The 15,340-nt window shown below is 37.5% G+C and overlaps 2 protein-coding genes across 4 annotated transcripts; both read right to left on the bottom strand.

Moving 5' to 3' along the window:
* Positions 1-17: 17 nt before the first annotated feature.
* LOC113693456 (leucine-rich repeat extensin-like protein 2) lies at positions 18-2,955 on the bottom strand. Its single transcript, XM_072055976.1, has 2 exons — positions 546-2,955; positions 18-411 (listed from the first exon to the last, which is right to left on the bottom strand). Exon 1 carries the CDS (start codon positions 2,757-2,759, stop codon positions 558-560), a length of 2,202 nt encoding a protein of 733 aa, XP_071912077.1. The 5' UTR covers positions 2,760-2,955; the 3' UTR covers positions 18-411; positions 546-557.
* Positions 2,956-7,386: 4,431 nt separating this feature from the next.
* Positions 7,387-14,069, bottom strand: LOC113697514 (zinc finger CCCH domain-containing protein 46). 3 transcript variants are annotated; one of them, XM_027217165.2, is made up of 10 exons: positions 13,868-14,069; positions 13,196-13,403; positions 11,677-11,768; positions 11,466-11,561; positions 11,257-11,350; positions 9,566-9,771; positions 9,359-9,465; positions 8,952-9,276; positions 8,108-8,183; positions 7,387-7,822 (listed from the first exon to the last, which is right to left on the bottom strand). In XM_027217165.2, exons 1-10 carry the CDS (start codon positions 13,909-13,911, stop codon positions 7,784-7,786), a joined length of 1,287 nt encoding a protein of 428 aa, XP_027072966.1. In that variant the 5' UTR covers positions 13,912-14,069; the 3' UTR covers positions 7,387-7,783. The 3 variants fall into 3 exon arrangements, with proteins under 3 accessions (XP_027072966.1, XP_027072967.1, XP_027072968.1); XM_027217166.2 differs by having other exon boundaries at positions 7,524-7,822; positions 8,108-8,180; positions 13,868-14,049; XM_027217167.2 differs by having other exon boundaries at positions 7,691-7,822; positions 13,196-13,417; positions 13,868-14,001.
* Between the last annotated feature and the right edge of the window lie 1,271 nt (positions 14,070-15,340).

The following is a 15,340-nucleotide window of genomic DNA, read 5'->3' as shown; positions in this document are numbered from 1 at the left end:
AAGCTCACATGATCGGCTGACCGATGAATCAATTCATGGATATAGTAAATAAATTTCAATTATACACAATAAACATATGTATAACAAATAATACAAATGTTAACCCCACCCCCTCTCTCCCCTTGGGTTGTTTTGACACAACACAAGAAACTCCAAAATGAGTTTTTTTTTTTTTTTTTTTTACCCTAATCAATTTTGATTAGGCCCCCAAAGAAATGAAAACAAAAAAAAAAAAAAAAATAGCCCAAAAAAATTCATATGAGACTACTTTTATCTCTAATATAAAAATTATTGCTCAAAACTAGAAAGCAGCCTCTCAAAAGTCAAACCCAAAATTCAACCACTTTGAGCCCTCCTTTGTAACTTTGCTATTTGCATGCATGCAAATGAATCCCCATCCAAATCCTCTCACTGCAAAAAAAAAAAAAAAAAAGGCCAACGAAAAGAATATATGTTATTAGTAAATTTATATGCACAAAATTGATGTTTCTTGTCTGGCAAGAGTATGTATTGATACTAGGATGGAGATGTGGAGATTATTATACCTTGAGAAGGGTTCAATAGTATGGAATTGTAGGTGGTGGCGGTGATGCATAAGAGACTCCTGTTATTGGAGGAAGGGGAACGTTCATCTCGGGTGGCGGCGGTGATGGATGCACGTATGGTGGAGGTGGGGATGGTGATGGCGGCGGTGGGGACGAATAAGTGTATGGAGGCGGTGGCGATGGTGATGGAGGTGGCGGTGATTTATATACATATGGAGGAGGTGGCGATGGTGATGGTGGTGGTGGGGAGGTGTAGTGATATGGAGTACTGGGTGGTGGAGATGGAGGTGACTGCCAATGATGTTCAATAGGTGGTGGTGGTGGGACAGGTTCGTTACATTCAGGTGGTGGTGGTGGTGGTGGTTCATTACATTTGTAGGGTGGCGGTGGTGGTGGAAGAGGATGCGATGGGTTTGGTGCATACGCTCCTGGTGAAGGAGCTGGAGTAGTTGGCGGTTTATGTTCAGGTGGAGGAGGAGGAGGAGATGTTACATAAACAGGTGGTGGTGGAGGCGGCGGGGCTTGATAAGTTGGTGTTGGAGTGTAAACCGGTGGAGGAGGTGATTTAGGCGGATAAGTAGGAGGTGGGGGCGGCGGAGCATGATAAGTTGGTGCTGGAGTGTAAACTGGCGGTGGAGGAGGTGCTTTAGGTTGATAAGTAGGAGGTGGGGTCTCTACCGGTGGAGGTGGCTGGTAGTATTCCGGAGGTGGTGGTGATGGAGGTGAATGTACGGGCTCGGGGTTCACCGGTCCAGGAGGAGGCGGTGGTCGGTTATGAGTCACCGGAGAAACTCCCTCAGTAGGCGGCGGAGGATGGGATGGTCCAGGTGTCGGAGTTGGTGTTGGCGAGGGCGTGGGTGTTGGCGTTGACGCTGTTGGCGGTGGTGGAGGATGCGATCTAGTAGATGGGGAAGACTCCGAAGTCGGTGGCGGCGGCGGAGGAGATGCGGGCTTGAACTGTCTCGGAGTCTGATTAGGCTTCGGTGATGGAGGCTTTGAACCCACGCCTGGACTTCTCCTGTTCCGCGGCTTCGGCTTCGGAGCAAAGTTCCCGCACTGAGATTTTCTACAGTCAAAAGGCTTAGCAGCATCAGAAGAGCATTCCTCAGCCGACCTCTGATTACTCTTCCCGGCAATGCAGTTCTCTCTCCCATCGGCAACTCTCCCAGAAATGGCACCACAAACCGGAGCCTCCCCAGTGAAGTAGTTGAAAGAATAGGTGAAATTCTGCAGATTGGGAAGCTGACAAATGCTGGCCGGAATCACACCTGTGAGGCGGTTGTGCGCCACATCCAACTGCTCCAGGCTCCTCATTCTGCCAATGGTCGATGGCAGCGGCCCCTGGAGGCTGTTGAAGCTCACGTCAAACACGGTGAGCTTCGTCAGCAGTCCAATCTCCGGCGGAATACACCCGGTGAGGTTGTCGTTTAGAAAGATTAATTCGTTCAACGTTCTTGCCATGTTGCCAATGCTGCCTGGGATGCACCCGCCTAGCTTGTTGTTAGCCAAAACAAGGACAGAAACAGGGGAGTTGCCCAGATTTGGTGGGATTCCGAAGCGGAATCTGTTGTCATTGAGGAACAATGCATCGAGATCCTTGTCGAATACTCGTGATGGAACCGGCCCTTCAAAGTCATTGAACCTCAGGTCCAAGAATTTGAGGAGAGGCAATGAGAGGACTACTCCAGGAAACCCTCCAACAAACCTGTTGTTGCTGAGGTCCAGCTCGAATAGGAGTTTCAAGTTCTTGAAGGTTTTGGGGATTACGCCGCAGAATCTGTTGGAGTTGAGGTGGAAGAGGGCCAGATCGGTGAGGAGGCCGAGCTCGGGAGGGAGGTATCCGGCAATGTCGCCGTGGTTGAGGTCAATGCCGGCAACCACTCTGAGGGAAGCATTGGAAGGAGATGGAGCACAGAAGACTCCATTGTAGGAGCAGACATCTGGCCCTACCCAGTTTTTGGTGAAGTTGAAGGGATCAGAGAAGATGGCCAGCTTCCATGCTTGGAGGGCAATGTAGGCTTGTTGGAGACTTGGGTTCTCAAAGTTGAACTTCTGGAGATCATTCTTGATTCTGTCTAGATCATGACCATCAATATCTTCTTCTGCTGATGCTGAAAAACAGATCTGGGAAATCAAGAAGAAGCAAATGATGGTGGATATCAAGAAAGGTGGGCGATGCTGCTTCAGCAGCATTGCCCCTAGTTTTCTGGTCATGGACAAAAGAGAAAATGGGCTCTCAATCAAGACAGGAGAAGAGGAGGGAATGGTGAAGGGAAACAACACATTCAAGAGTTCACAGAGAGGAAGTACTGCTAAAAAGTAAAGAAGGGATGGACTGGTTCCAGCTGCCAAGTGCCAATAATTTCTTCTGCCTGTGTCTGTCGTCTGTCTTGCTTGCTTCTGAAATGTATCGTATGTAGACAATGGCTACTGGTCACCTCCATTTATTTCCCCCACAAGTCCCCTCCCCTCATTGGTTTGTATACTTGTTTACACTGCTTAATTTTAAAAATTAAAAATTCCAGACTATTGGTTGTTTAGCACAAAAGTCTTGGGATTTGGGAGTTGGGAGGGATGATTTTGTTGAAATTATTTTACTTTTATTATATTTCATGAATTTGTGGTGAGAGAAATCTAGTCGTTTCATATTAATGTTATGGGAAACCATGAAGTCTGGATTTTGTGCCGTTGAATTTGATTAGGAAGACTTTCCAGTTGTTAATTCTGTGTAATTGTTTAGTTTTCCTTTCTTTTTTTTTAAAGGGGGTGAGAGCTGTCCTGTTCCTGTTCCAGATGGATCTGGCAATTGTTGGGATTTAATAATTTAAAGAACAAAATATAGGCACCGTTTTATGACGCGGAATGGCTTAGGGGAGCTCTTAAAACTCTTTCGTGCACTAGGTTGGAACGGTGCGTTATAAGAGAGTATTATATTTCGTTCGTTCAAAAAATTCAAAAAGTGCAGTAGTGCATGTTTGTCTGATCAGGAGGTTCTCTCCGAATCTCAGTGCAAACTCTGTTAGACCCTCTTCCCTCGCAGTGTAACATTGGAGTAACGCAGATTGTTGTCATTACACAAAAACGATAAAAAAGTTTTATGATGGAATGTCAATGCAATAACCATTCCATCACATAATTAAGTCAATCCCAATTCAATTTCACAAAATTAAAATAATGTCTTTTGAAAAGTAAATGGAAATCCAATTGTTACATGCTAGCACGTTGTTGAAGCATTAGATTTAAAGAAAAAAAGGTGGGGTGGGTAGGAAGAGATGCAAAGCAACTAGAAAAATCAATACAAAATTGACAAATACAACTATTGATGATTGATTCAAATGATGAATGTCGAATATTTGAAGGGAAGAAAAGAAGAAAAGCATACAACTAATTGACAATTGTACTACGGCTTAGTCCTTACACAAACAGAAAGACGTGTCTGCAAATTAGTTTTGTATTTGATTCGTTCATTCGCTCGCTGGCTACCCCAACTGGCCCAACAACCAACTACTACTACTCTACTATTCAGTTTTGTCCGCGTTCTTTTTGTAACACTACTACTTTTATTGAGTTTCAATCAACTTTCCCTTTTTTCCTCTTTACAGATATCTACACCTATCCTCTTTTCTTCTTTTACCTTTTCTTAGCCTCATTCTTTTTTTTTTTTGTTTACTTTTGTTTTTAGGGCTTGAGATGGAATAGGAGGATAGAATTGAATAAACCCTTCTTGTTTAATGAGATTTTTTTTGGATATTAAAGATTAATAATGTGATTCTTGTATCTTCTTTTCATCAAATACTTTTTCCTTAGTCTCAATTTTTTTTTTGATTATTTTTTGGGTTGAGCTGGGGTTGAACTTAGGAGGTGGTAGAATTGAATAAACCCTTCTAATGTAATGAGATTTTGAGATTTTTTTTGTATAAAAAATTTAATGTGATTTTGTTTAAAGGGATTTGTGTATTGTAAATTCTTATGTACAACATATATTCTCGTTCAATAACTGTCATTGTAAGAAAGAAAATCATAATCCTGCTAGAAAATTGAGAGTTTTAGCTTAGCATTTCTAGTTTTATTTGATTGCAACCATCGATGATAAGTCGTGGTAAGACAATTTAATAATTCATTTATCTCTTGAGATCGTTTACAATTTAATCTAGCTACGTCTGGTATTAAGAAAATAATGCCGTAGTATAACAAATTAACATATTTTTCATTTAGCAACTTCTTCGACTGAATATATCATTAATTGGATAAATCATAACCATTACTATAATGGTAGGAATTCCTTTTTTTGTTTTTTCAGAATCAAGAATTGCAAGAAAATTAAATAGGAAAGGTTACTCGAATAATAATAATGTTCCCCATGAAAATGACAAAAGCAACTTGCTTGGGGTACATAAGATTTGAACATTCTAATTTGCATTTGTTGCAAAAAGTATGTCTTGTAGGACCAAAAGGCAAAAAGAGAATTTGAAAAGTGTATCTTGAGATATATCGCCAATAATGAGATGGTTTTTCTTCTTGCCACATTTATTGCATTTCAGTGTCAATTAAGTCTTGGGCCCTTTGGCTACAGCATAATTATAGTGGAACCCGTGATTTTCAATTCTCATGCAATCATTTTTGCTTTTTTTTTTTTTTTTACCCTTTTCACCTCCACAAAAAGGAGTGAATCTTGTCATAGACTATTCTTATTTCTGCATGTTGACTTTTCAGTAAGTTCCAAGAAGTATCAATTTGGCATTTGTAGCATTTGATGATTAGCTTTGGGATCACATACTAACCCAAAAAATCACCTAATAAACATTGGATTACACCTTCTGCCTTTGTTTATAATCACCTAGTAGTAGTAGTAATAGTACTAGTAGTAGTTAAAATTGGTTCAAGAAAAGGGCTAATTGCAATTGATTGACAGCTCTTTTGGAAGATCTTACTACTAAAAAACAGAGAAAGAAGAGAAAGAGCCCAAAACACATAACCAATAATTGACCAACCATTAGTAGTTTAGTACCTCTACTAATTGTCTGATTTCATTACTGAGATAGATCTTTTAACTACTACTATCAATTTTCTTTCCATTTTTGGGACCTCAATTACGTAGTGATTGTGACTGTGTGACTGTGTGAGAGAGGAAAAAGGCCCTCCCCACAATGTTAAGGAGTAGTTGTTTTGCTGCCAGAGTGTCGTGGCACCCACAATTTGGCACCGTCACCGCACGACTTTCTGCCCTAATCTTTGATGAACAACCCTTTTTTTTTTTTTTTTTTTCTCCGCAACGATAAAATTGTATACAGACCTAACTAGATTAAAGGCGTGCTTTGACATCTCTTTTGAATTTTTTTAACTGCAACAGCTGAGGTCCGAATTCCTAGCTAACAACTCAAAGAGGGACTTAATCTTTTTTTTTTGGTGGCCATTGAGTCAAAACTCGGTGGTTCATCAACCTTGTCATATTTGCAGCTGTTGTTTTCGTAGCAGAAAAATTTGGATGGATTCCGTTCCGATCACCGTCACGAATCAGGGTATGCATCCGAAATTATAAAATGCTTAGAGAGGTTTTTACATATTGTCTATCAATACAGTTTTCACATGAGCAATAAAATTTGAAAATATGACCTTTTAATTATGAGAAAGTGATCCATTCTTATAAATTGAGTCAAAATACATTTACATATATTTTTCAGAATAATCCACATTGGCAGCTGTATTTGCATGTAAATTAGAATAATCACAAAAAGTTTCAAAACCGCGTTAATGTTATACCAGTGTCGTTTTGTTTTTCTTGCATAATTAATCAATAATAAATCATCTGTAGAAATAGTGATGAAGTTCATGAGAAGAATAAAACAATTGCCTGGGGTTCCTTTGTCTTTGTCAATACTAGATACATTAGAACGGGGCAATATATTCACCAGGAATAGACAATAGGGTTTCGATAAATAAAGTATTTCTGTCCCAATGTGAGGACAGCTTGTTGATGACATCAAAAATTATATAATACTATATGTTTGCTTCCTGATTAAATTAGAATATGTACATTTTTTTATTGGACTCATGGTTGGATATTATAGAGGTATCAATTTGTATGGCTGTATCTCAGTTGAAATGACTTATGTTTTCTTTTCTTTTTACTGTTTCTTTTTTAACCTTCATGGTTCAGTCGAGGGGCAAGCTTAAAATTTCCAAATCAATTGCTTACTCGCAATAAATGGATAAACACAAACATCAAGTACTTTTGTTTGATGGGCTAGCTCTATTTTGACCAAGAACCAGATAAATGCAGAAGAACTACCCATTTGAGGTAGGGCCGAGAGGCTTCAATGTCCTCTTCACGAAGCTCAAACTAGGGTTACAAACGACTGAAACGAGTCGAGTTTTGAACTTATCGAGCCGAATTGGACTTTTTAATGTCCGATCTTGAGTTCGAGCTCGTTGAGTCAAAAAAGTGAAGCTTGACGAGCTCGAACTTGACTCGATTTAGAAAAAGAAAAATTCGAGTTCAACTCGTTTCTGGCTCGCAAGCTTGGCTCGATTTCTGGCTCACGAGCAGCTAGAGTTTCGCTCGACATTCCGACTTGTAAGGAGCTTGAAGTCAGCTCTATTTTAATTGATGTAGGGATATTTTTATAATTTCATATCAACTCAAGCTTTTCCAGCGACTCATCGAGCAATCAAGCCTAACAAATGATTGTTCGAGTTCAACTCGTATATATTAACGATTGGCTCAAACCTGGTGTTGACCGAGCTCGGGTCGAGCTCTGACTCGAGCTACTTGAGTCAATTGCAGCCCTAGCTCAAGCACTAACTAGGCCTGATGTTCAGAAAGACGACGTTGACAGAAAACTGGGGCAAGGAAAGGGTGGGTAGCAAATTAATTGAACTGTAATATCATATACAGAACACTGAATACATTTGTCTGGACTCTGGCTTCAGGCTCAAAAAATGTAGATTCTAATGCACAACTATTTTTAGTTCAGTCCATTTTGAAATTGAAGAATATATGTATACAGCAACGATGACTGGCACGTACATATCCTTTCATGGCTTGATCAGCTCAAAATCTGGCAAACACGTTAAGCTTAACGGGTGTGAACACCAAATTGGCATTGCTGACAGAACTAGCTACTCGGCAGAATCCAGAAGAGAAATTTCCCGAGAAGTGATTCATGTTTTGTCTCTGTAAAGTAGAATCCTGCAACAGTCCATTCCATGAAAAACACTACTGCCATCTGGTAGGATCCCTACCTGCAATACTCAACTGGAGGTTCTGCTTCTGGGATCTGAGAAGGGAGGAACACAGTCAATGTTAAAATCTTCTTGTAACTCCAACTACCGAAATCATGTGAAAAAAGGATAACACTGCTGTTTGAGAAGCCAACATCACAAGTTCAATGGATGAGTTAAAGCTTCCCTATATGTTAATAATCATTAAAATGGAAAACTCTTGACATACGCAACCCATCTTGTTCAACTCCCATTGATGCCTTCTATCTAAGAAATAGATACTGTTGCCTTCTATCTAAGAAATAGACAAGATAAGATAGACCAAGATGTTAATAAATTACCTCTCCAATACCCCACTCCTCTTTCCTCCAGATACTGTTATCCCCATTAAGATTCTCCTCTGGTGTGGCCAACCTGCTGTAGAAATAGAGAAATTAATTTGCAGATAGGATGGGTGACATAGATTAACAATGACAAAGGATTAAAGGGAAACTGTGTGGAATTGTTTTTCTCCTTGATCTAAAGAAGTTCACAAGATGTCCTATTTCAATACACAGTAGCCGGTGGTTCCTGGATATACTATAGAACATGTGCGCATATTCAATAGCATTAGGTTTTCCATTCACACTGAAAGAAATTTAGTCAATGAAGACTACATTTATCAAAAGAAGCAACTCAGTTATGCGTCGTAGGTATCACCCAGTTCAACAGCTCAAAACCACACATCACTTGAGGCCATCGCCCATCGCTGGTTTGGCAAATTTGTGAAAAGGATTCTCTTATGAGTAAAATTACGTGCTATTGCTCACATGGAATCATACCCAGGAAAAAACAACAAATAGATCCGAGTGACTATCATTCCTCAATAAGAATGGCATCAAACAATAGAGTTGTTTAATAATAATCAGAGACCAAAATAACCACTATAAGTTATATCCAAAGAAGATGAAAGTAGGAGCATGTCCAACTAGGTCAGAACTCCATGCAATTCAACAAAATGGGTAATATATTGGAAACTTGCATGCTATTTCACTGACTTCGTGAACAATGTGTAGTTGAATGTTTCAGTTATTTGCATAAGACAAAAGGAGAGACAAAAAAGTTGAAAGAAACAACAAAGTCAATTAATATTGAAGAATATGCGTAAAGAAACTGAATAACCAGTTATTTGGCTTCTTAACTTACTTCAAGTCAATGTTGCCTGCGGACAATCCAACTTCATTCACATTAGCATTAACACTGAAAAGTGCATTCGTATTATCACCAAATATAGAACTCTGTGATGAGACAGTTGAAGTAGAAAATGGGTTCTGCACAGAACTGTTGCTGAAGCTTGCGAAACCAGACTTCATGTTATTATTAGACGCATTTGACAGTGTAGAAGTCTGTGCTGAGACAGGTGAAGCAAACAATGGGTTCTGCAAAGTATTTACTGAACTATTGCCGAAGCTTGCGGAACCCGACGCGAAGGGACTTTGAAGTGTCTGGGAAGGAAGTTGGCTGCCAAAACCTAGCACATAAATGAGTCAAAGGAAATACTTAACCTCAAGGCCACATGATCTACCTCAGAAAGCATGACTTTGTTTCTGTACCTGAATTTTGAAATGGTGAGTTAGTCATTTTAAACGTGCTTGACGTCTGACTGGTGCTCTGAAAAGCATGCTGTTGACCAAAAAAATTGTTGGGCGAAGCAGTAGCACTGAAAAACAAAGCACCAACAGAAATCATAAACAAAACCAACAAGCAGAGTGGGACAGTGTTATACTAAATTTGAATATGAGATAAAGCGTGATTCATACCCTCCACCAAGTGATGTGCCCAATTGACTAAAACTTGAGAACGAAGGTGGATTACTGTTTTGAGCACTAACTGAGGTATTCCGTACACTTATAGGAAAAGGACTTTGAAGACCAATGGCAGAATTTGATGAGCCTTTGTATGGACTGCGCAGTAGGCTGTCAAATTCCACTAACTTAGAATTAAGTAAGTTCCTCTCCCTCTCAACCTGTAACAAGATGAACACAGTAACAGTTAGCAAAGGAAACATCCTTTGGCCTAGATACAGAAATTCCAGAAGAAACAAGTGTAAGAGATGGGGTCTTGCTGAAGCACTTCAATTAACTCTAATTTGGACATTTCATTGATAGATAAGAAAACTAAGAAGATAATTTGTTTTCTATCAGACAGCCACCACATCATCTTGATCACTGTCCTACCTGATGACAACGATCGAAACAATAGAACAAGAGTCACAAGTCAATCTCGGTTCCTCTATACAAGGAAAATTCAAAGTCATTGGGAACAAATAACCAGGGTTTGTTAAAATCTATATTGATTGCTAGATGGTAATGACTGTCAGAATTTCATTTCTTTTCTTTTTCAGGTTGGCTGTACGTGATAAAGCAGGAAGATGGCACATTCAGATTCTGTGACTACAATCCCAAGGTTCAAGATTATGACTACGATGGGATTGTCGGGAAGCAGAATGCAGGATCCACTTGATGCATTTGGGATGCAAGGAAAGAGTATGGCAAGAAATGAGGTAGTGAAATTTTTTTGGGAAATTTAGTAGTCCCTTTTACACTTCATGGCAAAGAAAAGGAACATAAAGGCAAAGAGCAGTCAGTATGAAGCAGGAAGAAGAGTACAAAAATATGAACTCAAGAATTGGAGATATGACTACTTTAAGGAAGGAAAAACAAAAGAAAGCGGGCTAAGAGGCTCATATGGCTTGTGCAAAAATATGTGATGAACATTTAGCAAACTTTGATGTCGTACAAGATATAGTCACTTTCACAACGTCTGTAGTTCTTCCTAAGGCAAGGTATGAGACCTTCATCTATTACTGTTTTACCAAAGATTATGAACAAGGCTTGAATCCCAGTTGGATCCAGAAAACCTTAGTTAGTGAAGGAAAAACTCATATTTTCATCAAGAATTTTCTGGTTTCTCAATTCACAATCTAAACTCAACTATTCAAGAACATCCCCGACATACAAAGTATAAAAAGTTGACTAAACCATCACATTAACCAAGAACTTTAATCAATTACTAATTTGGACCAGTTATGCCACTGTATAAGCATCATGCCTACAGGTTTCACTTTTTCTTTAGTTGTACTTTTATGTTTTGTTGTACATTTATCACAGACCATAAAGTGCAAGAAGATCATCTTCTGAATAGTGAACAGAAGAAAATTAATTCAAATCTTTAGGTAATTGGATAGGAGTATGGACAGAAAATGCAAATTGGGTATAGTCTTTTTACAGTTTAGATGGAACTGGGGACAATAATAAGTTAAGATGGCAACTGATTCTTCCTACAAGGAAAATACAGGGGGTTTTGAGATGCTATTCCATTTCCACCTGCTTAACATTTGCCTTACTAGCATAAACATTTGTTAATATTTGTAAGTAACTCGCAAGCTGCAAACCTGCAGCTTTTCTCACCAGAGGAAGATAAATAAAGCAGAGAGTGCAATTTATCTCACAATTGATTGCAAACTCAATCCACGTTTAGCATCATCATATGCCGTTGCTCGAAACTCTTCATAACTGATGTCGCCAACAATGTCACAAGGGCCACTGAAAAGAAAAACATCTCCAAATTACAATTTCATAAATATCCCAAGTCATAAAAATCAAAATGCCAAGTGAAAAAGTTAGTGATAAAGTATACCCACAAAAAGCAACAACATACTATTTAGAGTGACCATAGCAAGTTAGCTTCCACAAAGGTCTCTCATTTTCAAAGTCTTCGAGAATCTGGCGTTTGCATGACTCAGGATCCGTGCACCTTGACATGAATCAAAATACCAAATTCACCGTTTCAACTTCAGTGATTAAATATAACTTTACAGCACTGGAAGCAAAATATCTATATGCATAAGCAAAAGCAATAAAACACTCACTTGTGAGAGGGTGGCTGATTATCAGGTTGCCTTGATGCAGCAGAATTCCCCGTGTTTGCTTGGGAAGAGCGAGTCCACTTGTTTTCAAAAGCCTAACAATGAAAAAATTCGGAATTACTAAAAATTTATACTTGAAAATGCCAGACTGCCAGTGGTATAAATATGTTGATAAAAGGCAATTATAGTCATAGAATAGAATGGATTTTTTCTGAATTTGGATGAAAAATGTAAGAAGAATCTAATCACTTCCCCAGTCATATGTTCCTCCAAAATTTTTTACTAAGACTGATGCTAGAGCTTAATTTCATCTTTGTGGCGTTATTGTTTAAAAGTTATTTAGAGCATTCATTATATTCAAAATAGTTTACAAAATCAGGGGTTTCAAGTAAGAGGTTGGAAGAGGTCCACTGGATAAAAGCAACACAACACATTTGAAATCCCATGGACATATTCAAAATGCTGAATAGTTTTTTTTAATAGCCAGTCATGTGGTGACTCTGCAGCATGACCTCAATATGAATTCTACTTAAAAGTACAACAGCAACATATAAACACACTATTGCAGAAGGAATATCATTTATCTTTGGTAGAAGTGCCATCTACCCAATTTAGTGTACATTTAAATTTCATTTGAGAACATGAGAACTATATCTATAATCTGAAGCTATACTCTTGGCTATCTTATTTCTCATGTAAACACTTTTGGTTTGCATTATTTCAAATTTCATTGATTCATTTGAAAAAGCAGAAACAATTTTAAAAATGTAAATGAAGAGGTTGTCATTAGGTTCAATCCTATTCGTATTACATGTCATATCATTCACAAGGGAAGAGTATCTAAAATATACAATGACCCTTTTCAAAAGCCTTACTACCCCTCTGTTTCATTCTCATTTGGTCAGTTTACTTCCAAATGTACAACCATGTAGCAATTCTATCAAAAGAATGTGCTATATCAGACAAAAACAATCTTAGGGATGAGGTCGTGCATGTAACTATGATCATTGAGCTCAAGGTTATAACTGGAAAGCTAAATTTCCATGAAAATAGTTGCAATGATTTCAAGTATTAACACTGTAAGCTTATATAAGCAGGCCAGTTCTGCAAATCAATTGCTAGAGGAACTCATTGACATAGCAGGCTACATCCCCATGGTCTCTGCAAAACCTAATTGAGATGGCTGTGTAACAACACTTTTAGAAATTGAATAGTTTGATTGATACATGAAGGATTACCCACACAAATGAGACTCGAGGAAAAATTCAGTTGCCATAGAGGTACTTAAAGATATTTATATTAAACATCAAAAATAGATACTCTTTTTATGTTAGGTTAAAATAACTACAGCAAACGTAATTTCTGTGTCCAAGTAGCATACACAGAGGAACAGGCGCTAACAGAGAGTATTGGTGTCGCCAGTTTTTCTGGCTTTTTAACCAAATAGTGAATGATGATACAGAAACTTCAACAACTGATCAACTTTACTGACTAATAACTGAAACTTAAACAGGCAAAAAACCTTGAATTGATTTTGTTTCGAACTAAAATCACCAGCTCCTCTAGGCTGAGAACTGTTTTGGGCACCAAATCCAAAAGGATTTGGCTTTTGCTGTTGCAGATTTGCATGCTGAAATTGGTTGCCAGTTTGCATGCCTAACCCAAATGGATTTTGTCTTGCAGGTGTTTGAGCAGCATGAAGGAATTTGCAACGATCACCATATTGACAGCTGGAAGACATAAGCTGGTAACAGATTATTACATAGAAATAAATGAATGAAGCCAATTCAAAAAGCCTGTAAATTGTCTAAAGAAAGAAACAATGCAGAGATGCACAAGAACAACAGAATATAAAGCCCCAAACAACATACTGCATCAATAATTTACTAAACCAACATTTTGCAGCAATAGAACCATAATCATCATACCGGTCCATATGAAACAGATAAAAAATCACCCCAGAACAAAAAATTAGCTCCAAAATTAACTAAACCAAACAAAAGAGGTAGAAGTTCTATTAACCATTATTCCAGCAATAACAACAAACCCATTGCAGAAAAGCGGAAAGAAGGGGAGAAAAAAGAAAACATAGTAATTGGATATGAAAAACCCAGATTAAATGGTAAAGATTAAAACAAAAAAAAAAAGAATAACGAATAGGAAAAACGTATAAAAAAGCAGAAGATTGTAGCACCTGCCACGGAGAAAATTCCTACAGAGTTCTTTCTTGGGAGGCATGATATTCTGCCAATTACTTGATGAATTTTTTCAATCTCTCACTGATTATAACTTGAAAAATGCGGGGAGGATTGAAGAATTTGAATGGAAAAATAAACTTCAGAAGTTCAGAGGAATTCTTTCCCCGAGTTCTGGGTCTTTACTTTCCACTGAGTTATGAAGTGGAACTGTGGGGTATTCATGTGCGTTTTCATAACGCTGAAGGCGGTGATGAGTTCGGGGCGTTTTGTGGGTTGGGCCTCCATTCAAGATCGGGCTAGCCCACTAGCCATCCCTCATGCCTTGATCCCGCAAACAGGCTATTAGGGGAGAACTGTAAAATTTTACTCGAAATATAACTAACTAGTATTTTGTCCGTAAAAAGAATTGCCAGTGCTTTAGCACAGTTTTTTTTTTTTTTTTTGTTTAGTTTATCATGAATTTGTACAAGTATGAAATATTTAAATACAAAAATTAATAACAATTTTACATGTTCATTTATATTAATTTTAAAAATTGACATATTGTGAATGCTTAACTATCTTGGGGAGAGAAATGAGTTGGGAGGTTCGGAGGAGGGAGTGTAAGATAGAAATCTTGGATTGGAGATCTTCCACTTACACTAGTAAAAATTATAAAAAACTAGCATGCTAGCTTTTAAAAACTTCTTTACATACATTTACTATAATACAATAGCATTCATCAAATATTGTAACACATGTTAAAAAATTGGTAGCTATATTTGTTACAAATATTCCTTTAGATGATTGAAATTTTTATAATGACCATAACCTTGCTACACATATGTACTTAATTAAGTACAAAAGATCCAACAGTTTATTTTCTACATTAACAGATATATTTAGATTCCAACAATATTAGTAAATCTATCAGTATACACTAAATTAGTCCGTATGGATTTAACAAATTATACAAATTTATTAAAAAATATGTATTATTCAAAGAGGATGGAACCATAAAAACATATAATTCAAGTTTATCTAAAAAGATAGAATTGTTAAAAGAGAGAGAAATTATAAGAAAAACTAATTATAAAAGATTTGGATACAAATATGGATAAATTCCAAGTATCCAAATAACCCCTTAATTCTCTTCAATTATTTATGCCATCTAAGAAAGAGAATATAGGTAATTATATGTATACACACACACTAGGCTTTCTCTTCTATCAGGCCTAAGTCTAGAGTTCCCTATGTAACAACAAGAGTTTTTCTCCTACACTATTTTTCGTCTTGAGTTGAGCTTGCTATTTAATAAAGATTATATTTTTTCTTACTTGTAACAAATTTTTTTAATAGAAATTGGCTTTTTACTTGTAAAATTAATGTAGTATTAAAAATTTAATAAGAAAAGAAAAATATATAGATGGATAATTAATTGGTAGTCACTTATAATTATGTGTAGTTATCAAATTAATTTAATATTTTTT

The sequence above is a fragment of the Coffea arabica genome, chromosome 6e (genome assembly GCF_036785885.1).
Source record: "Coffea arabica cultivar ET-39 chromosome 6e, Coffea Arabica ET-39 HiFi, whole genome shotgun sequence".
Classification (NCBI taxonomy): domain Eukaryota; kingdom Viridiplantae; phylum Streptophyta; class Magnoliopsida; order Gentianales; family Rubiaceae; genus Coffea; species Coffea arabica.
Note: the sequence above shows the minus strand (reverse complement) of the source record. Positions and strands in the feature narration are given on the sequence as shown.

Excerpts from the sequence above, each read along its gene's own strand:
- LOC113697514 (XM_027217165.2), bottom strand. The coding sequence starts at position 13,911 with ATGCCTCCCAAGAAAGAACTCTGTAGGAATTTTCTCCGTGGCAG. Across the intron at positions 9,772-11,256 it reads GATTGAGTTTGCAATCAATT|GTTGAGAGGGAGAGGAACTT; the intron begins GTGAGATAAATT and ends ATCTTGTTACAG. Across the intron at positions 9,466-9,565 it reads GGCACATCACTTGGTGGAGG|TGCTACTGCTTCGCCCAACA; the intron begins GTATGAATCACG and ends TTTGTTTTTCAG.
- LOC113693456 (XM_072055976.1), bottom strand. The coding sequence starts at position 2,759 with ATGACCAGAAAACTAGGGGCAATGCTGCTGAAGCAGCATCGCCCACCT.